Below are 24,669 nucleotides of genomic sequence, written 5' to 3' on the forward strand. Positions count from 1 at the left end.
CATTTATCACGTGGAATTTGGAGTCTGGGTAAGAACAAAGCCTTTTGCATACCTTGAGAACTGACAGTTCTGCTCTTCACAAGAGACTTAGTTAATATTGGTGCTGCTTTTTCTGCAGAGAAGCCGGACTTTTCTGAGGAAGGGAAGTTTTTGGTTTTGCCAGGCTGGAAGTCTTTGAGCCATAGAACTCTGGTCAGGTTGTACTGGGGTTTAGGGAAGACTTTGGAGTATTTGTGTGTGTTGTTGAGGCTACAGCCAGAGCTTTTCTGTGCCTGTCAGTGAAATTGTGACCTTGAGCTAAACACTTCCTTGCTTTCTGCTTCCCTTTCTCCAGCTGCAGCACCCTTGCAGGTGACACCCCGGGCTCTGTGCATCCACATTTGCACAGTGCCCCGAGCCTGAAGGGTGCTCCAGGAAGCACCAAGTGCTGTCATTTCCCTGACAGAGCATTAGGAGCCTCCTCTTGCCCGCTTGGCAGGAGTTGTGCCAGGGTGAACATTGCTGAGCCACGAACATTTGGGCTTTTGAGGTCCAAATGCTCTGCGAGCCCCCGCGCTCCTGCTGCTGGCACCTCATCCTGCAATCACCCCGTCCTCTCCAGGATGCTGCTGTGTGCAGAGTGTCTCTTAGGAGCTGATTATGCCTCTTGAGCTGGAAATGTTGCCTAAGATTTCCTGGGGATTTGTGCTGTTGCCACTGAACTCGCCCTGGGTGCGGAGATGCCAAGGTGGGAGTGGCAAAGGGCTGCTCCAGCTGGACTCCTGCTCATCCCAGGAGATCTCCATGCTGGGATTGGGGAAGGATGTGGTCTAAGTGCTGCTGGGGATTTCTGGGCTTTGCCCATCTCCTGCTCCACAGCAGGAGCAGCTGCTGTGTTTTCTCTGGGGCGCTTTTCCTCAAGGTCCGTGGCAGCCTGTAGGAGCAAGCTGGTGATTCTGTAAATCACGGGCTGCTCTTTGCTGTGCTCAGCAGGGAGGCTCTTTTCACTAAATCCAGTTTAGCCCTCCTGAGTTTCAGCAGGCGTGGATAGCATGGAAGACAGAGTAGGAACCAGCTGGGCAGACAGTTCTCCCCTCCTACTCTCTCTCATAATGTGATTAAGAAGGAAACAGGATGTGTGATGCTCTTAGGGGGCCAAACGGGCCAACCCACGGTCTAACTCCCTCTTGAAAGTCAAGTCCATTATTTTTCCGAAGTGCCCCCTTAACAGAAAGCACTGGATTGTATTCCTATAATTTTGCTGTGCTGGAAATCACCTGGTTTTAAAGGATTGCTCTGTCACTGACGTGGAGTCTGTCAGCTTGTGTTGCAGAGCGAATTCGGGCTAAGTCTCATTTGAATTTGGAGAGGACCCGGGAGTTGATGTACACATCATTTTTGTTGGGTTTTAAGAGGAAGGGGATCACTGACAGAGCTTGTGGTGTGCTCCAGGTGCCAGAGGCCACCTGGCTTTGTTATTCTGCTGGGAGAATTGACTGGAGATTGCCACTGCTGTGTGCCATACCCAGATATCTAATAAAAGATCCCATTAGCAAATAAGTGATTGATACTGGAACATACGCAGGCAAGGCATGAGAGACGAGTGGGATAGGAATTCCCTCTTAGCGCTCTGCTGTGCTTCTAGCAGAGACAACACTTGAATATATTAAAAGAAGACAGGTAGCACAGGAGGCAATAATAGGAGGATTTGGCTCAGCATAATAAGCAGTCATCCAGCATCCCACCTCCTTGGCGGCTGTCTGCGGATTTCGCTGTCTGTCGATCCGCCGGGTACTTGGGGAGCTATTCCCAGCTGACAGCTTCCCTCCCTGAGTTCCTGCTCAGCGCTGCTGGATTCGCCCAGGTCTTTAACTCCTGACAAAACTCCAGCTGGTGGGATTGCAGCAGCGAGGGGCTGCGGCTCGGCCCCCGCCAGCCGGAGCCGGCGAGCTCAGCGCAGCCCTGGCAGGGACTCTCCTGCAGGCAAATGCTGCATCACCCTCCCGTATCTCTCCATCTGAAGGGGACCTGGGAGAGGAGCAGGATCGTGTAGCTGGGAGCTTAAAGCCGTTGTGGGATTCAGTGCTGGAGCAGGAGTGATGCCGAGCTAGATTCACCCCTCAGGGGTGGAAAGGTGAGAGCAGCACTGGCATCAACCAAGTGACCCCAGGAGCAGAGCAGAGCTGGGGCTGGTCCCCTGTCTTCAGCTCAGATTAAAGCCTCACGGAGGATGCCTGGGATCCTGCATGTCCAGGCATTCCCGAGGGGTTTGGTGCTTATTCTGAGCTGCAGTGCTTAATGGCTTGTTGCCATGAGGGCAGCTTAGCAAGTGTGACAGCTGCCCTATTACCCTGCCACAGCTTCCTGCTCTGCTAAAGCAGGTGTGGATTTCAGCCAGGACACCAGGGTCTTCCCAATTCCCACTTTCCCCTTTCCTAAGAGCTTGGAAAGCAGCGCTCAGCCTCACTTGTGAGCAGATCTGAGGGCCAGAAATGTGAACCAAGTGCGTGAGTGTTACCTGCCTGGGATTACTCTGCTCTGGGTCCAGGCAGGATGACTGGCATGGCCCAGGGTGTGGGAGGGTGTGTGCGGGAGGATGATGTGTCAGAGATGTTTGGTGTGGTGCCTCCACACTGATGGCTGAGCTCTCTGAAACATTTTGGCTCTTCCCTCAAAGAAAAAAGGCTGAGGGGAAGGAGGATGATAATCTTCAAACGGGTTGAAGGTGGCTGTGGAAAGGGAATAATCTGCTTTCTGTGTCTGCTGGGGATTGGGCTCAAATTGCGGAGTGAGAGATTTAATTCAGGCACAAGAGAAAACCTTCTGACTGCAGGGATAGTCAAGAGCCCAGACTCCATCAGCAGAGATTTTCTTGAAGAGGCTGGGGGTGGTTTTGATGGTTTTGCATCAGGCTGAGGTGTGAGCTGAGCTTGTTTCCACTGTCTTACCTGGAATTCTGTGATGTAGATCCCCTTGGTGTCTGCGCCTTGCTGTTTACAAAGAGAGGAGCATGGCAGAGGGGCAGCACATGGGTGGGAGGTGGAGGAATGTGCTGGAGGCAGGTGGGGAAGCCAAAAATCACAAAGTCTGTCCTCAGCTTCCCACTTCCACCTGTAGCTGTCGATCCACTGTCATCTCCTATTTACAACCTGCAGTTTGTACCTCTGTGCCACCCGGGAGGCTTCGGCTGTGAGAGCACCACTTCAGCCCGCTCAGCTCTGAGCCACAAAGCCTCCCTGACCCAGCAGTGTGGGAACTTCAGCTGAATTCTCCATCTGGAGGCCCCAGGATGCCGGCACGGGGGCGGGCGTGGGGGCCCGTGTAAACAGCACAAGGTTGTTAGTCACGGTGAGCCGCGGAAAAGTCGCGGCGCATCTGCCAGGATTGGGCTTGGGCATCGCAGCGGGCAGGGCTCCACAGGGCGGGCTTGAGGCTCTGGGTGCCTTTGGAGAGGGGTCTCAGGGAGCTCCTCCCGAGGCAGGAGATCGGCGTGGGAGCATCACAAAGGAGCTTGTTTGAAAATGGTAACGAGTGGGTGCTGGAGGCTGGGTTTCATGGGCTCGTGGGGTGGGAGTCAGAGTCAGTGCTAAATGAGATTATCTTGCACCGTGCGCTCAAAGAGTCAGGTGAACTGCTGAGTGTTGCTTGTCTTTCTTCTATTATTCTGCACCCATCTCTGTTGTACTTTGGCCTGGAGAAGCCATTCTTTAGGTAAATTTGACAATCTGCTTCACCTCTGCGCCATTTGTGCCCTGCACAGAGGCTGAGGTTGCCCTTAAATTGCCATGCAGTAGGAAATGGGTAAGTCGTCATTATTATGTTCATTTAAGCCCAAATTGAAGCAGTGCATGAAAGGTTTGTGCCCTTCATACTTTTTTGCCATCAAGTAATAGCTGGGTGGATAAACCTGCTGGCAAGATTTTGGTAATCTTTAAGGAAAAATGGGCAATATGTATGGAAAAGTAATGTCAGAGTTGTAATTGGGAATATTTGAGCTCGGAATGTCCCTCTAAATGTGAGGAGTGTCTAATCAAGAAACTGATATTGTGCTGGGTGTGATAGCACCAGCCAAAACTCAGCCTGCAGCTCCATTCCTTGCTGCCTACCTGCCCTGCTCACCACAAGAATATACAGAATATATTCAATAAATCCGTGAGAGCAAAATGATTCCGCTCTTTTCCCACAAGTGAGACAATGCTTTCATTTTCTAAGATGAATGGTTCTTTTCCCTCTTTTTAAACATGGCAATCATGCCAGCATCTCCCCAGGTGGGGAATATCCGACTGCTGGGGCCACTTTTGATTTTGTTTATATCAGCTCAGTACAGCTGTAAATCCAGGGGCTGTTACAGCTTCACTTTCCAATCACTCAGCTGTGAATGAGTTGGGGGCTGGGGTTGGAAGCTGATTCCTTGAGGGCTGCTTGGAGATCTCTGCTCCACATAGAGGGAATTTGCACCAGTGATTCCCCAGTGACCAGCTGGGGATGGAAACACGCTGGATCCCAGGGGCTCCTCAGATTACGATGGGAATAAAGCTGTCATTATCCTTATAACAGCAGAACAAACCAAATGGCTGAAATCCCTTCATCTTCTTTTCTTAGCCAAGAAGCCCCTGAAAGCCTCTGAGGACTGGCAATGAACCGGGGACGTTTTACTCCAAGGTTTTTAGTTTGGGTCAGGAGCCATTGTCAGGGCAGGGGTCTTCAGTGATTGAATAGTGAGAGATGGGAGCATCTGCAAGTAATAATTAAGGTTTGTTCAGCCTGCAGGAGACTGAGGGGGAGACCTCATTGGGGTCTGCAGCTTCCTCATGAGGGGAAGCAGAGGGGCAGCACCGATTTCTTCTCTCTGTGACAGTGGTAGGACCTGAGGGAATGGCTGGAGCTGTGCCAGGGGAGGGTTAGGTTGGATGTCAGGAAAAGATTCTTCATCCAGGGGATCGTTGGACACTGGAACAGGCTCCCCAGGGAATGGTCAGACTGACAACACAAGGAATGTTTGGACAGTGCTCTCAGGCACTGGATGGGATTGTTGGGGTGTCCTGTGCAGGGCCAGGAGCTGGACTCAATGATCCTTGTGGGTCCCTTCCAGCTCAGGATATTCTGTGATTCTCGGAATCTTGGATAAAGGCAGGTTTTAAGAGATGCTTCAGGCATGGCTTGTGCAGTCTTTGCACAAATGTTCGTTCCTTGTGCTTTGGAGGAAGGTTTTTCTTAAGGACTGCTCTGTAACAAGCGAGGGGAAAGTGGATATTTGCTCTCTGTGATGGTCAGCAGGTGGGTGATCTGCACATCTTGGGCAGGAGCCATCCTGCAGACACCGAGACCTCAGCTGCTTCCCCACTCCTCAGGCAGGTCTCTCCGGAGGGCAGGATGCTCAGGAATGGGGAAGGAACGTTTTTCCCAGGCTGTGGGGAGAGCTGCTGGTCTGGCAGCACTCTCCAGCACGTCACTGATAGTGTAAAACAAACAGCGGGCTGGTTTGGAGTAATTTGGTGAAATGCTGTCGCCTGGCATGGAACCAAAATACTGCTTAAATCAGGATAAACACAGTCTGGATTCTACTCTCATTTTCCATTCGCAGTCTGCTATGGACTTATTTTATTTTAGCTATGTGTAAATCTTACCACATTTCCCTGCAAGGTGCTCAGCTGGGAAGCTACAAGGGATGAGGGCAACTGGCTTCCAAGTCAGTTATGGAATTTGAACTGGTTGTTCTCTGTGTAGCACAAGGAGAGGACAATTCCAAGCAGGGAGGTGCAAGAAAGAAGACTCACTTTTAAAGTAGTCACAGAGCATATGTCCCTGTGGTAAAATAATGCCAGTAATGGTAATAGTGGTAGTAGTAACAATGATTATTATGATAATGACAATAATTGTAAGTTCCATGGCAGAGGCAGCTCTAGAGCAGAAGCAGCTCTAGCAGCTCCTGGAATTGTCCCTAATATTTAATTTTTATAATGTTCCCTGGATGTGTCTTAGCTTGCGGCAACCAGCAATGTTCAGGACATGGCACGGTCCATGAATCATAAAATCGTTCAGGTTAGAAAAGACATCCAAGATCGTCGAGTCCAATCTTCAGCTGAATCCCACCATGCCCCCTAAACATATCTCAGAGTGCCACATCTATTCCTTTCTGTTTTTTTCACATTTCCAGGGATGGTGACTCCATCACTTCCCTGGGGAGCCTGTCCCAATGCTTAACCACCCTTTCAACGGAGAAATTTCTCCTAATATCCAAATTGAACCTCTCCTGGTGCATTTTGAGGCGATTTCCCCTTGTCTTATCATTGTTTGCCTGGGAGAAGCAGCCAGGCCCCACCTCAGCACAACCCCATTTCAAGGAGTTTTAGAGAATTAATGTTGCACTGAGCACTGTGGACAAGTCCCCTCTGCTTTGAATGTTTGTATGAATACCTGCACTGTACCATTTCATCTCAGGGCAGTGGAGTGGATCCTAGAGCATTTGATTTTCCTAGGGCTGACACGGGGAGATTGAGGTTTGCTGTTTCCCGCAGTGCCTGTGTCAGTGCTGCTGCACAAACATGATTAAAGTTCACTTCTGCCCCTGTTTTCTCAGCAGCAAAGAGCTCCTGCCCATGCAGGAATTGGCCATTTCAATTATTGCCAGCTTCATTGTGGAAAGTGGTTTTATTTTCTCCTCTCTACGCTTTAAAGGGAAAGGCTGGAACAGAACAGTTTTTCCATATGCATGAAAAGCAAAGGTTTAAAAACCCAACCTGCCATGGGACCAGCTCACAAACAGTTAAGCCAAAAGCTCTCTCCTGTCTCTCCTCCATCCTTCCCAAAGGTCCAGAACAGCAGAGAATAAGGTGCTGGTGCTTGATTGTTCTGACACAGCCCTAGGAACCCCCCTAGGCGTTTGCACACAGCAGGAATCTAAGCTGAATTAAGCTTTGGAAAAGAGATGGAGGGGCAGAATTATTCCCTTCCATGCCCAGGGGATCAAAATAGGCCCCCAAGAAGATAAAGCCAGTGTTTGCCACCTAAATCAGATCAGCTGAGAGGCCTTTGAAAAGATTGGCTTAAATGATGGGGCTGTGTGTCCACAGCTGACCTGTGGGCGAGCTGGGAAAAGACCCCGCTCTCCTCCTTGGGGTCCCCTGGCTCCTCACGCTGGTTCCCAACCCACAGCTGGCAGAGGGATGCAGAGTGACCCAAAGTTCTTCATCAGAGCTCCATAAAACCAGGATTTCAGTAGCTTGGCTGAGCGAGGCGCTGTCAGAAAGGGAGAAATAAGGCGAATAAAGTGTTTTTAGAATGTTAGAGTGTTTTAAAGAATGAAGGTGGAAATGTTTGGGAAGAGCTGGCTGGTCAGGAGGAGAGTGCTCCTCAGCATTAATATGGGCCTGGTCCATCCATCCTTGACATCATGACTGACACTGAGGCACTGGGAGAGCAGCCTGGGAGTTCCAGCGTGGCAGTGAGCTGACCACGGCGTTGCTGACTGGCGGGTAGATAATGCCCACTGTTAACTCCTGTAATTCCCTGCCAGGAATAATTTCCAGGAGGAAATCATCCTGACAGTTCCCATTAAGGAGAGGCTGAGTGACCACTCCTCCGCCCTGAAAACTTCATCAAGGCTGTTCGCTAAAAGCAAATTGTCACGTTGTGTCTTGCGAGCAGACTCAACACCCACTGAAGAGTTAGCGATTGTTAATAAATAGTAGCGTGTTGAGACGTCTCTCTGGGTGATTTCTGTGTGCTGTAATTGCACAGAATTGCCTGTTAGATCGGCCAAATAACATAAAATAACATAAAAGCTCCAGAAATGTGCTGCTGATAGTGGGTGATTATTAGCTTTGACATTGGAGGTCTTGATACGAGGGAAGCAAGGCAAAGTGGAAATCCTCTGGACCTGGCTCGCTGTGGCTGCGCTGGGAAGGTGCCACATTTTCCAGAAAGAAGGTGTGAAAAGATGATTTATTAATGATGCCTCTAAGTGACCCTCATGCAGGGACCTCAGAGCCCTTCTCAGAGGTTAAATGATGGAGAAGAGAAGGCTCTGGGGAGACCTTTTTTTGATTTTTCAATGTGTGAAGTATTATAAGAGAGGTGGAGAAAGACTTTTTACAGGTTTAATTCAGGATAGAGTTAATTTTAGTAGCCAGTATGGGACTGTGTCATGGGCACTGCCATTGCTGCCACAGAGTGAGGGGATGGTGGGAATGGCTTAAACTGAGAGAAAGTGGAATTATATTAAATATTGGGAAGAAACTTTTTCCTGTGAGGGTGGTGAGGCCCTGGCTCAGGGTTCCCAGAGAAGCTTTGGCTGCCCTATCCCTGGAAGTGTCCAAGGCCAGGCTGGATAGGGCTTGGAACAACCTGGGATGGTGGAAAGTGTCCCCCCACCATGGCAGGAATGGAATTGGGTGATTTCAAAGTTCATTTCCAAGCCGAAGTGTTCTGTGATTCTTTGGAAAAAAAGGAATGTTTTGGTCCTTTCTCACTGCTTGTCTGCTTTGAGTTAAGTGAATCCCATAGGCCTCTGACAAGGCTGACCCACGAAAAAAATCTGCTTTCACCACTGGCCCAATCCTGCCTTCACGAAATCCTTGACATCCACCAAAAAAAGCTTGTGTCCTGCTCTCCCTCTTTCCCTGTCTTGCAATCACTCCCAGAAATCCCTAGTCCAGGGAGAGAAAATTGAGCCTTCCCTTGAGCAGGCTCAGGGTACATGGAAATTTCCCATCCCAAGGAGGTATAAATGTGATATCCACAGGGCCCGAGCCTGGGTGAGAAATCCTGAATCTGACAAAATTGGGATTAAATGAATCAGTGTTTTTTTGGCAGCTGACAAGAGCACATTCACCTCTTGGTCACTCAACCCTCCTGAGTTGTTTTCTCCAGCACTGACACACACCCTTTTGTTCTGGAAGCTGTTTGCTTCTGTAAGCCCTGCTAAAAGCATTATTTTCCAGCAATTTTAACAACTCTCTCCCTGCTTTGCCAAGAGTTGTCCAACCAGCAGTGAAATCAATACAGTGTGCCTTAAAAAAAACAAAACAAAACAAAACTTCATAGGAGTCATAAAAAGCCTTTGGGCCAGTGGCACAGCAAAAGCATTCCTGTGCAATTCTTGGAGTAAATCCCACCCAGCTGGTCCAGTTCTGTGTCAGGAGAGTGGAAGGAGCCTGGCTGCTTCGAGCTCGTGACCTATGAGGGGAGGGAGAGGGACTTGCTTGGTGTTGCAAAGATGTAAAGGGCACTCTGGTCACTGCCTGTGGGACAGTTACAAAAATTATAAAACCAAATTCCTCTCGCTTGCACCTGGTGGTTTAACAGGGGGGAAAGATACAAACTGCAGCTCGGGAGGTTGATGGAATAATTTAGGTTGGGATGAAACCTCCGAGACCATCGAGTCCAACCGTTAACCTGGTAACGCCACGTTCACGGCTAAACCGCGTCCCTGAGTGCAACATCCAGACATTTCCGTAACGCTTCCTGGGATGCAGATTCCACCACCTCCCTGAGCAGCCTGTCCCGTGCTTTTCAGTGGAAAAAAAAAATTCCTGATAGCCAATCTAAACCTCCCCTTGTGTGATCTCAGGGAAAACCTTGTCACCAGTAGGGAGTTGTGGCTCCGGAATGGGCACCTGTGGGATGGGAGCTCTCCATCTTGGAGAATTCCCAAATCCAGACAAAGCCATCACCAGCCTCACCTGATGTTAGAGCTGGTCTTGCTCCAAGCAGCAAATTGGGTTGTAAAGCTGGAGATGTCCCTTGCAACTGGAGCTCCTGCAATTCTCTGACTTCATGAATCTTTAATTTCAACTGTGCAGGAAGTCAGGCTCAAGGCAACTATTAAGAATAGCAAACACATTTCTAAAGCCAAACAAAACCCAGCCCCCACCCCAAACTCCAAACTCCTGTGCCTGTGTTTAATTTCAGAGCAGAATAAATGGTTTAATTTTTTCTGTGATCTTATTGGTGTGATGTTGTGCCTGTAAAGACTTTGTTCAAGCCTTTCTTGGTATCAAGGATGGAAAAAGCAGAAAGAACAGCTTGGTTGTAAGGTCTGGGGCAAACTGCTCAGCATTAAGAAGTACTTTGTTCTAATTGGAGCCTGTGTGACCCTGGAGCTAGAGCAGGGTAATGGAAAAAGCACAGCTCAAATTGAGTTGCTTTTCACAGCGTTCTGCAGAAAGCCAGGGAGGGAAAGGGAGAAATGCAGAGAATTTGAAAGGGGGAGGGCCAGAAAAATCCATTAAGAGCAAGAAGAAAGAGCAGAATATGCCACGGGAAATAGCCAAAGGAAGGGAGACAGAGAAGACAAAGGAAAGTAAAAATTAGAAAGGAAGAGAAAGAAAAAGAAGGAAGCAAGGTGAAATGGTAAAGGAAAGGAGGAGCGTCCTTCTGCCCTGCCAGGCAGAGCGATGAGGTGGCAGCACAGCTCGTGGCCCCAGGCAACAGAGCTCGTTATTTCCATCCTGGCTGATGTCATTGATTGCCTCCCTCCTCCCCTGTCATGCCTGGTGACAGAATGGCAGCCCTTGCGACTCAGAACAACCTGCTCTGTTCCCAGCTGGCCCAGGGAAAAGTTTTCTTTCCAGCTCCATACAGGCTGTGTCTGTGTCTGTGTTTCAGGGGGTTTTTGGATGGCCCCTCTCAGCAGTTCCTCTCTGGGACCACCTCCATTCCAGGCAGGTGGGGATCCTATTCCTGCCCTGCCTTCTGCAAACAGCCAGTTTTTTCCTCAGCTGTGGTGCTGGAAAAAATCCCATAGGACTGTTCCTTCTCTTACCTTGACATTTTTCTGTTGGTAGCATCTTTATTTTTTAAACCAACCTTGATTTTCCCATTTTTCCTTCTTTAAGGAAATTTCCTTCACAAGGCTCTGATCCTGCAGCATCTGACCACCTTCTGTCAGGGGGTTTAATTAGTCAGGAAAAAATAAAACAAATGATGATTTGTTTGCTGAAGGGAAGATGTGGATTAAGAAAGAAGGTGGAGAGGACAGAGAAACCTTAATAATGAAGGAAGAAGGCAGAATTCTAAGGTACTGGGGTCTAAGTCTTTAGGACGTGTTTAGGGTAACAGTAAGTGGCCTCAAGTTGCACCAGGGGAGGTTTAGATTGGATATTAGGAAAAAAATTCTTCATAGAAAAAGTTGTAAATAATTGAAACAAGGAAATGGCAGAGTCACTGCTCCTGGAAGTGATCAAAAAACATGGATGTGGCACTTGGGGACATGGTTTAGTGGTGAACATGGTGGTGGTGTTGGGTTGATGGTTGGACTTGCTGATCTTAGAGGTCTTTTCCAACCTTAATTATTCATGGGTTGGACTTGCTGATCTTGAAGGTCTCTTCCAATCTAGTCATTCTGTAAATTCTGTGAATTTGATTATTCCTGAAGGAGCGAGCTCCTCTTTTTCCTGCAGCCAGTCATTTTTGTTGTTATCCCCCTTCCTGATGCCAGCAAAAATCCCATCAGGGCTGGACCAGTCCTTCCTTTTCTGTGGGGTGGAGGGGTGAGCTTCATCCTGCATCTCTTCAGTAAAAGCCTTTCTTCTAGACATGGGGCTTGTGAAAATTTGTAGGATGAAGAAGGTGGTGCAGATCAGAGTCTTTCCTGTGGGATGGACTGCAGATGGACATCAGTTACTACCCTAAAGCTTGGCTTAAGCTTGGCCAGTCATCATTTGTGTAATGCCTCATCTAGGAGCAAACATCTGGGCTAGGAATGATCCAGTACATGCAAAAGATCCTTAATTGGCTTTAGGATCTCGGGGAGGGTTATGGATGATGTGGCACAGTGAGACAACCTGAGGTCTTCTGGGGTGGAGGGATCTCAGGGAGGATGTGGAAGGGAGGGCAATTGGGGTTGCAGTGTTGGGATTTAGGGATGCATCCTCCTCATCTCTTAAAAACCAAGCTCCATTCCCTCGGTGAGCCTCGGATGGTTCAGGAATGAGTTACATGTCTGGCTTTCTTTGCTTTATGGAGCTCCTCCCCCACTTTTATCCAGTTACCCATGAAAAGTCAGTGAAATGAGACCTACTTAAATCAAATGTCACAATCAATGTTCATCCCAGGCCACCATTTGTGCGATGTGAACTCAAATTGCAGTCAGGGGGGAGCAGGGGGAAGGAGAGGCCTGGGAAAGAGCTTGGAGGGAGCGAGCAAGGAGCCATCCTTGTCTGGGTATCTGGTGTTCCACCGTGCTTGGAACACAGTGCTTGGTTTTATCACAGCTATCTCTGCAGTGGGACAGGGCTGTTGTCTGCCAGGACTCTACAGGGGGGAGAAACAAAACTGTGGCTTCCTACAGGACATTGCATCCATCTCTGCCCCACCCTACCTGACTACATCAGAGTCCTTTCCACATTTCAATTTTATAAGGAGCAAAATATGCGATATCAGCACTCACTCTGCCTGGATGATGTCCAAATTCAATTTTGTTGGATGGAAGACAAAATCAAAGTGTTGATATTTTCATTGAAATTTATGTTTACCTCGTTCTCAAAAAAAATGCTTCTAACCTTGCATGAATATTTTGCGGGAGTAAATTCTCAGGGTGTGAGCACAGTCATAGGAGTTGATGTTAAAAATCACAGTGAGCCAAGTCTCAAGTAAAAGTTTAGGGAAAGAATCCACAGGTGAGCTGGAATGTCTCTTTCATGAGCATTTTGGGAATCTCAAAGCGGAGGAAGATGCAGGAGGGATTGGTGAGGCTCAGGTTTCCTGTCCATGGCTGGTCTGCACACAGTGAAGATCCCTCAGAGCACCCATCCTCTTTTTGGTGCCAGCAGGGTGCTCAAGTCATTGAATGTGTGTGACATCCCACCCTTAAGGGGAAGGAAGCACCTACAATTTTTGGTGAAAAGGAATGGCAGAAGTCACAGGGGTCCCAAGTTTTACAGGTGAATTACAGCTGGAAATTGTTATGTTAGTTCCTGATCTGGTGCAAGCACACGGCAGACAGCTTTGGATAAAGGGGTAGAGTGGAAGGGAAAAAGGAGATGGATTAAAGAGGGGGAGAGAGAAACAAAGGAGAAGCAAGGAAAGGGAGAAAGAGAAATCACCAGTGCTGGCTCCAGCATTGATCCAGCTGATGGGGTGTCCGGGGTCCTGGGGTGCCCATGAGCCCAGGGAGTGCCTTTTTATAGGAAAGTTTTCTCTGCTTTGGAGAGAAGTCTCTCTCTTTCCATGCAAATCACTTGTCATGTACAGCCTGTACTTGTAGACCTTTCTGGAAATGGGTTGGAGCCTTCAGGGATCTTTGGTGGTCTTGATCCATCCACAGTCCATGCCTAATTCTTGACCTTATTCCTGTGCCTGCACTGTGCTGTGTTGTGCTGATTTCCAGGAACCAGAACAAGGATGTTTTTTTTTTTCCCAGAAAAGTGCTGCCCTACCTGAGCATGGCCCCTTCTCCAGCCATGTTCTTGCTTGCTCACAGTGTGTTATTACCTTGGTTGGATCCACAACCATCCATGTGTGAGACGTTCACATTAATCCCCTTATTTTCTAGGCTTCTACAGTGTGTCACTAAATTTTAGAAGTTCATGTTCCATCCTTCCTGACAGCTGCTGTGGGGTTCTTTGCAGTGGCGTGGTGAAAGTTTTTTTCCTCATTAATTCCCCCCAACTGTGAGAGGTGCCCTCATTCAAAATAAGCAAATAAGGAGGATCCTCCCAAGCCCTCAAAAATTCAGCGACAATTCAGCTCTGACCTCTGTGCACCAGGGTTGTTCATCTCTTTTTCTGGAGTAACCCTGTAGTGACTGTGGGCACAAGTTTGCTCTGGCCATGTTCTGAGCTGGCCTGGTGCAGCACGGAGCCCTGCCTGATGCATTTGGCTTTGCAGAAGGCTCAGTAGCCTGGAACAGAGCTGCTGTAGCCTCAGCTCCATGGCATCCCTCTGACTCAAGATTCAGGCTGAGCAGCCTCATGCCTGCCAACAACACGGTGTAGTCAAGTCCTTAGAGGACTGCCTGTTTCATTCCTAAATTCATGCATAATTTACTTTTCTTTTTTTCTTTTTTTTTTTTTTTTAATCTCCTGTGCTAAGCCCTTGCTGTGTCAGAAACCATCTCATCTCCATGAGTGAAGTGCGAGGTGCTGGTGCTGTGCCAATCTAATGACAACCTTGACTGGGCTCCCTCCCCTCTAAAAATGGTGTAATCACCCTAAATGGAGGGTTCTTGGGTGTCTGTTCTCCGTGGGGCTCTGCCTTTCTCTGCCTTCCTGCCAGCAGAGATCACTAATGTGGAAATTAGAAACGTGCCAGGGGGGAGAAGGAACAAAGCCTGCAGCAGAGAAAGCCAAGTGGGATTGAGCTCCTCGCTCCTCGCTGAGGACAGGGCGAGTTCAGTGATACCAGTGTGGCAGATGTTGGGTAGTTACAGGATGCAGAGAGCTCCATTAGAGAGGTCACAGCCTGTGTTTGCTCTTGATGTTGCAAGAGCTGATGCTCTTTTGTATTCAGTCAGGAAAAAATAACCATTCCACACCAGGTTTTCCAGCCTGTGTGATCCCCTTCTATGAAAAAAATGCCTCGTGTAGTGGTGTAAGAGCAGTGAATTGATGGATGGTCCCTGTGGGCAGGATGCACACCTTGTTTTTCCTTCCCTTGCTTCATTTCATCCTTTTCCAGATGAATGTTTGTGGTTGGTGGAAAATTTTCACCTTCTTTTCATCCTCCACCCTTCATCACCTCCATCCCAGAAGAGCTCGTTTGTAATTGTTCTGTTATTGCCTCATTAATTGTCTTCCCAGTTTCACACTGGATATGAAGGGTCTGATCCTCTGCTCATAATCCACACCTTCCTCGTGCCTGCCTTCCCTAGATATCAGATAACAATATCAGATATTGTTACCCAGGCTTGACACTGGTTTGTGGGAGCAGAATCAGGTCAAAAAAAATAAATAAAAAAAGTTTAAAAAATTTAAAAAAAGGCTGGGTCAAGCAGAAACAGATCCTGGTCTCCTTCCCTGCTTATTTGTATGTGCAGTGTGATGTGAAGGTCAGCTAAGTGGACACACCAACAAACAGGAAAGTTCTTGCCATGAAATTTTCGTGGTAGAACTGGCTGAACTTAATTTTTAATGTCTCACTTTCTCTCTTTCAGAACATGGAAAAGGTGCTGGTTCCTTCTGTCACGTTAATTGTAGGCTGTGGAGTATCCTCGCTGACACTTTTGCTGTTGATTATCATTTATGTCTCTGTTTGGAGGTATGGCTTTCATTCTCTTCTTTTTGGGGAAAGTAACTGTCTTTTGACCAACACGGATCCTGGAATGTTTGCTCTGTGGTTTTGGGTGTCTGGTGCTTGAGGAGGAACTGTTTGGGAATGAGTGGGCCCTGCAGAAAGTCATCCTGGTGGCTTAGCTGGCATTATTCTCTCCTTTCAGTGCCAGAGAAATTAGCAGAGTGAAATTAGTGCCATGCCCTCATGTAGGGACATTGTTCCATTTCCAAAAGCCTCGTGCTGGTTTTGATGCCTTTGTGTACCCCAGGGAACCTTGTCAGAGGCGAGGTGGACACGCACGGCCTCTTGGCAGGCAGATGCTGCTGCAAGGTAATTCTTTGGGAGCATCCAAGCCTCCGTGACCTGCCACGAAAACATCTGGCCTGAAGAACTGACAGGACTTTTCAGGAGCTTAAGAATGTTAAACCCTAAATCATCTAAATAACTCCACAACCTTTTAGCTACGTTTTGCCTTCAGCTTCAGATGCATATGGGTTCCCTCAGTACATCCCATTGCTGACTGCTCCGGCACACAGGTCAGGTGGAACCTAAAATTGTGTCATTTATGGAGGCTGAAGGGATTTTGAAGCAAAGCTTTGATGAACAATTGGCCCATGCCCCTGTTTGATACATTCTGGTGACTCTAAGCTGGAGGACCCGAGGTGTGCAAGGGATTTTCTCCCTGCATTGCCTTGAACAAGGTCTGAGTTTATCCTACGAGATCCATGTCTCTCCTAAATCCATGGCAAACACGCTGAGACCTTCATGGCTCGAGGCCAGGCAAAGACAAATCAGAACTAGGTGAATGTGAAATCCAAATGGAGTGGTTGCAGGGAGTACTGTTGGGTATTATTGGTGATCCTTTTGGGAGAAGGGATCAGTGTGAGGCTCTTAATTCGTGCAGTGCTTCTTCTGAGTAGGGAGGAAAGGGTAAATTCCGTTTAGAGATTGAATTGAGATGACTTTTTCTGCGCTTTGGTAGAGGAAAGAAACAAGAGAGTAAAAAACTGAGAAAAAAAAAAAAATGCATCTTTTTTTTTTTTGTTGATACTGTGACAGTGCATAGTGCCTGGTTAATTTTGGCAGCTGAAGACTGATCATGATAACGTTTATCTAGAACTCAGGTTTTTCCGTGCCTGGGGTATCATTGGATGTGCTCAAGTCCTTGTCCTCTCCTGCTTTTCCTCAGGCTGGGCGGCACTGAGCAGCGCCGGTAGGTGCCTTACTGGGGTCACTGGTGTCAGGATCAAGTGGAAAGTTAGAAGATTAAAGAGCAAGCCTTCGAGCCTCACCCTCTCTTTCCTATCAGAAACAGGGTCAGGATCTGAAACCTAAGCTCAGACATGAGGCTGAATCAGTTTGGAGCATGCCAGAGCCATTTGGAATAACATGATGTATTTTTTTCCAGGACTGTGCTCCCCCCTACCCCTCCAATATTTACTGTTATTGAGGACAGTAAATTGCCTGACCTGTTTCAAATACATTCCGTTTAATTTCTCATTCCACTCTTTGCCTTATGCCTATGCCCAAAACGATCAGCAGGAATGGGAGGACACGTTTATGGGAGGCTTGAATGGGTATTTCTGAGCTAGCCAAGGATGGACATGCATTTCCAAGTGATCCTGAGACCAGCTATATCTTGACTAAAGGGCTCTCTATCCTGAGTCTCTCTGTGTAAATATTTGTAAAGCATGATCAAGTGATCTCTAGAATTTATCTTTGGTGCGCTGAGTTTGTTCCATTTCTTCTCTGTAGATCATGTTTTCATGTTTTCCAAACTTCACAGCATTCCTGTGGCTGAGCCCTGAGCGCTCTGTGTGTCCTTTTTATTTTAGGCATAGCTGCTGGACATGAATGTGCTTTCCTATTAATGGTCTCAGGAACTTTGTATTCCGCATTATCTCCTGGCTCCCACTTTGTTTTGCCCTAAATGTTGTATATTCTGATAGACAGCAGCTGGAGGAGTGCTTAGAAATGGAATCAGCAGTTCTATTGTCTCTAAAACACAGGAGCAGCATCAAAGCAGTTCTTTTCCACCGTGCTGGAGACAAACTCCTCATGTCCTGGCTGCCTGATCTTGTGTGAAGAGCACTCACCAGAGCTCATCTGTTTCGGGGAGCTTTGGCCGGAATGTTTCCCATTCAGAACTCCGGACAAAGGCATCTGGAGCACGCATCCATAGACCCAGCTTGAGTATGAAACACATCTGATGAATAAGCTCGCTGAGGCTGACAATCTGGAAGCTTTCCCAGAATTTTGCCCAGCTAGGGTTTGTTTGTATATGTGGGAAGCAGAAAGGAAGGGAGGGCGAGAAGGAGGGAGAGGAACACGGTGAAGAAAAGAGGGCAGAGTAACAGGGAGGTGATCCCAGCTTCAGGCTACGTATCAGGGAGGAAATGAATTTACCCTCCACTCCTCTTTCAAAACCCCCAAATAAAGGCTGCTCCTTGGTGGCACCTACTCAGCCACTGGCATGAATGGCACGAGCTTTTTGAGGCAAGTGATCACTTCAGACGCGGCCAACTTGGCACGGCCCCGTTGGAAACTGGAAGTTGTTTCTGTTCGACGGCTGTTGGTGGCCTGTTGGTGGCCTCTCTCCAGTTCCCAGTAGACAGATGGCTGCAAAAATCCCTGCTGCAGATGGTGCATCTCTGGTCTTATTAGCAGGCTCGACAGAGGGGTCAGTGACACAGTGGGCCACAGAAGTGGAGTGACCTTGTTCAGTCTCGGCGCTGGCTGTCATGGGTCACAGCTGGAGGCACGGTCTGTGTGTGGGCCCCGTGCTCCACCACCCGTGTGGGGAAACAGGGGGAATTGCCAGGAAAAATTGAAAACTGGCGTGGAAATGGGAAAAAACTAGGGGGGGAAAAAAGCCCAAGCACTCAGGGCTCAGAACAGGTGAAATGAAGCCTCTTTTCAAGCAGCTCCTTGACACACTGGCATTTCAGGAGCGCCCCGATGTGTTTTCCATCCCTGAACTCATTTGTGGCTCAACAGCCTCTGGAGTCAGTGACCTTTCCATAGCACCGGGATCGATCCCTGCTATCGAGCAGCTCATCCACCAGCCCGTCAGCATGTGGGGCACGGCAGAGCTCTGCCCCTGGCAGCAGCTGGGGGAGTGCTGCATCGCTGTGAGAGAACAGCCCCAGCTTTTCTCACTCCTGAGGATTGATTGAGTGGCTGTCAGTGAGCTGGAGGGGCTGTTAACACTTGCTTTAAACCCAGGAGCTCGCTGGGGATGCTGAGGCACTCCTGGCCCTGGTGGGAGGTGGCAGGGATGAGTAAGTGGCTGTGTGGAGAGGGATGTGTGTACACATGGTGAGAAAGCAGCAGTGACTCAGTGTTTGTGGAGAGGAGAGGAGTCTGATGGGGGCAGAGAAACAAGACTGCGGGCTTTTCCCACCTTTTCCATCTGTCTCAGCTGGTGCAGCATGTGGGGATCCTCACTGGTGACCAGTGGCAGGACCTGTGGGAATGGCTGGAGCTGTGTCAGGGGAAATTAGGTTTGGTATCAGGAAATATTTCTTAATTCAGGGGGTGGTTTAGCACTGAACAGGCTCCCCTAGGAATGGTCACACTACCAAATATGCCAGAGCTCAGGGAGTGTTTGGACAACACTCTCAGGCACAGGGTGGGATTGTTGGGGTGTCCTGTGCAGGGCCAGGAGTTGGACTTGCTGATCCTTGTGGATCCTTTCCAGCTCAGGACATTCTATGATTGTAGGACACAGTCTGGAACAGAAATTCCCTAAATTATCAGGGAGTTTCCCCAGTTTTGTGACTGAGTACAGCATATTTTGATAAGCAGACAGAATCCATGTATCAGTAGAGGAGTAGCAGGGCAGCACCCTGGAGTAGCTCTGTCTTTGCTGCAGATGTGTTCTTGGGTAAAACCCATCAAGTTCTGTTTTTTTCCTCCCTCTGATACAAATTCCTGACTTCTTTGGCCAGAGGGTCTGGAGAGGAATGGTGATTCCTTTCTGTGGAGCATCCTGTGCTGGAGAAGAGGAAATGGAAGAGAAAAGCAACCGTGGCAGGAGGTCTTAGCATTCTGACTGAGCAGAAACTTAACAAGGAAATGTTTGGAATGCAGGTCAGGCTACCAAGGAGGACTCGGGAAGAATTGCCCAGGAACGCAGGATTGAATTAGAATGGTCAGAGTTCAGCTGCGTTTGAAACTGGTCAGGGATGTGAAAGGCATCAAGAATGGGTTCTGGAGGCACGTCAGCACCAAAGGATTTCCCAGGAAAGCGTTGGCCTTGGTGTTGTTTGGGACAAGCAGCCTAATGGATAAGGAAGTCGAAAAGGTGAAGGTACCCAGTGCCTTTTTGCCGTGTTCTGCTGGCAAGGTTCGCTCCCAAATTCCTCCACAGAGGCAGAATCCAGGGAAGAAAATGCTCCCCACTGACAAGGAAGAGAGTGGCAAGGACTGTTTAAGTTATCTGGATGTTTGCAGATCCATGGGATGCACTGAGGGAGATGTTTGGTGTGACTGTGGAGCCTCTCTGTCACCTGGGGAGCTTCCTGAAGGCTGGAAGAGGGCAAATGTTACACCCACCTTTAAAAAGGGCGAGGAGGAGGATCCAGAGAACAGCTGACCGGTCAGCCTACACAGCCCCTGGGATGATTAAAGAGCAAGTAGCTCTAAAGGTTATTTCCAGGCAAAATGATGGACAAGGAAGCAATTTGGAGTAGGCAGTGAGGATTTCTGGCTGCCCTGTTTTCCTTTTGGGATGGGATGACCGCTTCCATGGACAGTGGGGAGAAGCAGCTGGTGTGGATTTTGACATTGCCAGGGCTGTTAACACAGTTCCCAAAGGTGTTTTTGTGTCCAGATCATGGAATTATGTGCTGGATTGGTGGCTTTATATCTGGGTGGAATTCCTGCAGGATTTGAGGGTAGTGGTCAAAGATTTGAGGCCTAATCAAGAGCTGGTCACCTCTGGCTAGGGTTGGTAGAGTGGCCAACATTGTTTAATGTCTTCTTTAACAACCTGGACAATGTTTGGCACTCCTGAGGCCACACCTGGAAAAGGTGCCCAATATTGGATACCCCCAATACCAGAGATACCAGCACGTTGCAGCAAGTCCAGTGGATGCTGAGGGAGCTGGAGAATGTCAGAGGAGGCAAGGGAGCAAACCTGGAGAAGAGAAGGCTGTTAAAATCTGTCATGGAGAAGCCAAACAACTTGCAGAGGTAGGCAGGGAAAGGTCTAGAGGCACCAGCTGCAGCAGGAAAAGACCCAGCTGGATATAAAGCAGAATAATCCTTCACCACAAGAGCAGTTAAGTTAAGCAGTTTAGTGCTGTAATAAGTCAGCCAAGAGAGGTGGTAGCGTTTCTCTTCCTGGTGATTTTCAAATCTCAATCAGACGAGACCCTGAGAAACTTGATCTGACTTTGAAATCAGTCCTGGTTTTTTGGGCATAGGATTGGACTGGGAACTTGAGAGGTTGGTTTTTTTTTTCCCTAAAAATTATTCCAGCTAAATTATTCTGATTCTTTTCATTGCCAACCCACATCTCATTCTTTGGAGGTTCAGGGATCTGGAGAACAAGATAAATTCTCAGGGTGTGAAGGAAAGCAGGGAAAAAGGAGAGTTGGTTTAAGGGGGCTTAAAGGGGAAAAAGTCTTAAGACAGTTGGATTATCTCCCCTTACTTTAAAATACAGATTTATGATCAACTAATTTCTTACCTTTTTCTGATGAGTGGAGACCTTAGAAGTTCATGCTAATAGCAGTGGGATCATAGTGTTGCTGCATGGATTTATTACATCTCCTGCCCACCAGGACAGAGCCCAAATCTCATTTTCTACCCCGTAGAAGCTGCGGACTGGAAGTTTGAGGTTTTGCTTCCCACAACCAAAACATGAATAGATTGAGGTCTCAGGACCCTCCAGCCACAAATGGAGCAGGGTCCAGGTGATGCCCAGCATTGTTTGGAGCCCAGTGAAATCAGAAAATTTGGGCTCAGCTTGGCTCTGAGAGGAGCCAGAAGCTCGTTTTGCAGCCTGTCAGCCCAGTTTTGTGCTGAGCTGGGATCCTACATTTTGCAGCCTTTTCTGGGGCTGGGAGAGTTTCAGGGAGAACTTCCTATAAACCAGATTTCCAACAGATTAAGCAGGAGTTCATGCTACCTTTGCTTTTCTTTTTTTGCATCCAGGAAAGCATATCCTCACCATTCAGTTTTCTCTGAACATACAGCTCAAGGGGAAGTTAAAAAATAAAAGTTTTACAGCCTTCATTAGGTCTAAAGCACAGATTTACCCTTGGCAGAGCACACAAGTGCAGTCCTGCCTTCCTCATCAGAAACTCAAAACTCTGCAGCCAAGGCACGACCAACTCACTCTCGCTAAAATTAATTAATGAAATTAAATTCCCAACATAAATAGTTGATGTGCTGGAATATAGGAAATAATCCTGCATTAGCCTCCAGGGATGAGCTGGTTGATTAATACATCTGTTTCTAATTTATAGAAGCATCAGCATCTCCTCTTCACTCATCTGGCATTCAGGCAGGGCACTGGCAGCATCTCTGAGATAATTCACGTGTGTGAGTGTTGGTGTGGTCAGATCTTGAGTCAATCCTTGAGGACTTGCACCTTTGCAGTTCCCTTTTCGTTTTATTGGGTACATAAAAGTGCCTTCAAAGAAATTTCCCTCCGCAGCCAGGGGTTTGAATTAATTGTGGTGCCCTTACCTCGGCAGCGAGCCTGGTGCTGTGCTGCAAATCAGAAATGACAAATAGCTGGCTCCTGCAAGGTGCTGAAGGCAACAGCTCCCTAACTGCTGTCCCTGATGTCCCAAACCCACAGCTGCAGTTACATATTTGGCCTAGTTTGGAGAAGTGGTACAAAAAAAAAGCCAAAAAAAAAAAACAACAAAAAAAAAAAAAAAGAAAATAAAAAAGTTGGAAATGCTTCTCACCCCAGGAGGGGTTGTTAGGCTGAAGGAAGGGGAATGCTGAATCACACACACTTTGTTGTCAAGGTGCATGTGTTTGTAATCTGCTTCCATCGCCAGCATGCCTGTGGCTCTTGGTTGGGAATCTTTTCCGTGTGTTGCCTGTTTGTTTTCTTTCAAGCTCCTTTTCAAGCCCCCGTTTCAAGTAGGCAGAGCTGAAGAAGATTTGCAGCACTCTACTGTTTTAGGAGGGGCTTAGGCTAGGCTGGCCCCTTGCTTGTTGCCTCCTAACTCCAGCATTGATGGGGGGATGATGGAGGCATCTTCTCCCCCTCCCTTCCCTCCTCGTTCTTGTCTGTCTAGCACATAAAATCTGCAGGAAATTGGCAATTCTGTAGAGCCTGGCCTGGATTGTTGCTTTTTGGAGGTCACCCAGGGCAGGCTGTGACAGGGTGGGTCTCCCTCCCCTCTTCTCTCACTGCAGGTACATCCGCTCGGAGCGCTCCGTCATCCTCATCAACTTCTGCCTCTCCATCATCTCCTCCAACGCTCTCATCCTGATCGGACAGACCCAGACCCGGAATAAGGTAAGGGATCTGCCGGGGCTTTGTTTATTTGTTTGCTTTCCCCCTGATTTAGCACTGAAATGATCCATTCAGGCAGCGCTTCCTCATTTTTCCTCCATCTGTTAATTAGCGACATGTCAAAGACACGGCTAAATGGCAGATTTCAATTTTCTCTCTCGCTCTCTCTTTGATAATTTGTCAGCATCCTCAGGGCTTTGATTAAAACCAATGTGATATTTTTGAATATCTGCCTAGAGTAGCTGGCACATGGCACGGTGAAGAAGCGTGGTGATTTGCAAGGCTTTAACCACTTTATTTTCAAAAAAATTACAAAGACAGATTGAGAAAGGGCTTTTAAAAAAAAACCCCAAACAAACAACCTCTCAGCTTTACATTTATTTCTCCAGCAGTTTTTTTATTCTCTGAGCTGAAAGTACTTGGCAGATGTTAATGAACACAGGCACAAAACTGTCCAACCTTTTTTGGGGATGGGAAGCATTGCCAGATGCACCGTGAGCACTGCAGGGCCACGAGGGATTCGGAGCAGATCCCAGAGTGACTCCAGCATTCCAGGCAAGACCCAGCGTGGTTTTCCAAGCCATGAGCACTGGTTGCTCTCTTCCCACAGACCCAGCTGGAGAGGCGTGCGTTGCCTCCATGACTTTTTTCCCTCAGCTCAAGCACTTTCAGGTTCCCTGTTGATGTCTGGCATGATGAATCACTGCTCACCTTTCATATTTTCCCGCTGTAAATTTTCCCATCTTCCCAAATGCTCCAACCATCATAACTCTGTTGAGCCAAAAAACGTGAGGCAAGACGCCTCCTCCACTCTTTCTGCTGCCAAAATCACAGTCAGAAGTCAAAAATTAGTTATTGTTTAACAGGAACCGGTGACTAGCTGGGTTTTTTGAGCCCCTGCTTTGGCAGTGTGAGCACGGTGTCACTGTTGGAAGCGTATCTGGAAGAAATTCTTCCCTGTGAGGGTGGAGAGGCACTGGAGCAGGTTGCCCAGAGAAGTTGTGGGTGCCCCAACACTGGAAGTGTTCAAGGCAAGGCTGAATGGGGCTTTGAGCAAGGAGAAAATCTTCCTGCCCATGGCAGGCAGTTGGAATGAGATGATCTTTAAAGTCCCTCCCAAAACTCAACCCATGCTATGATTTTGATTCCTGCGGAGAAGCTGAAGGATTTAGTGAATCAGGGACTCATTTCTATGGAAGGCCCTTTGGGTTAGGGTTAGGTTGTTTTAGCAAAAGCTTTCCAGCTGCTGGAGCCCTGTGTGTGTAGAGAAGTGTGGAAACAAGCAGCCAGCTCTGCTCCTCCTACAAAGTGCCCTTCAGAAACTCCCTTCCCAAAGCAGAGTTGTCTTCCATTCACCAGCGTGGTTGGCAAGAGGTGGAGAGAGGGTGACACAAGCTCCTGCTTTCCTTGGTTGTGTTTTCTGCCACACCAAACATGTGCTGGGAGCTTCTTTCCATGGAATGAAACACTGAGGGACGCTCAACTGGACAAACCACGGCTGGACCTCCTCTTTGGTGGTTCTTCTTCACCTCAGGACAGGAGCTGGAAGTGTTCTTCCTCTCCCACCTCCCCCAGAGCACAGTTACGAACCCAGGTTCTCCCCGGTGTATTTTTTGTCCCGTGACTCTGGGAGTTCACTGTTGGAGCTGTTGGTGGGGATTCAAAGCTCCCGGCAGCGATGGCAGGAGGCAGATTAGCTCTTTGCACATCCATATGCATGAAAGCCCAGAAATAGAAAGGTTATTCTTGGATTTCCTCTCAGCCATCTAGTAAACAGTCTCTGGCAGGCAACAGAGAAAGAAAACTATACAGAGGAGAGACGAAGGAGTGTAAATTAAGATTTTATTCACATTCAATTATCGATAATAGAGCGCCTTAAAATGTTGGTGATGGATTTATAATTGCGGCTTCTCCAGGAGATTTCTGCGGTATTGGCTTCCCTGGAAATGTCAAATTCTCCCTGGATTTCCATCCGTGTAACCTCAAAGGCG

The 24,669-nt window shown here is 48.1% G+C and overlaps 1 protein-coding gene across 1 annotated transcript in view; it reads left to right on the plus strand.

Annotated features, from left to right (window-relative positions):
• ADGRB1 (adhesion G protein-coupled receptor B1) overlaps positions 1–24,669 on the plus strand; it is a 117,511-nt gene that overhangs the window by 35,597 nt on the left and 57,245 nt on the right. Inside the window, exons 3-4 of the mRNA XM_058831879.1 lie at positions 15,074–15,177; positions 22,579–22,681. Coding sequence (XP_058687862.1) covers positions 15,074–15,177; positions 22,579–22,681 — 207 coding nt within the window. The remainder of the gene's footprint in view (positions 1–15,073; positions 15,178–22,578; positions 22,682–24,669) is intronic.

Source organism: Poecile atricapillus, chromosome 2 (genome assembly GCF_030490865.1).
Source record: "Poecile atricapillus isolate bPoeAtr1 chromosome 2, bPoeAtr1.hap1, whole genome shotgun sequence".
NCBI classification, from domain to species: Eukaryota; Metazoa; Chordata; class Aves; order Passeriformes; family Paridae; genus Poecile; species Poecile atricapillus.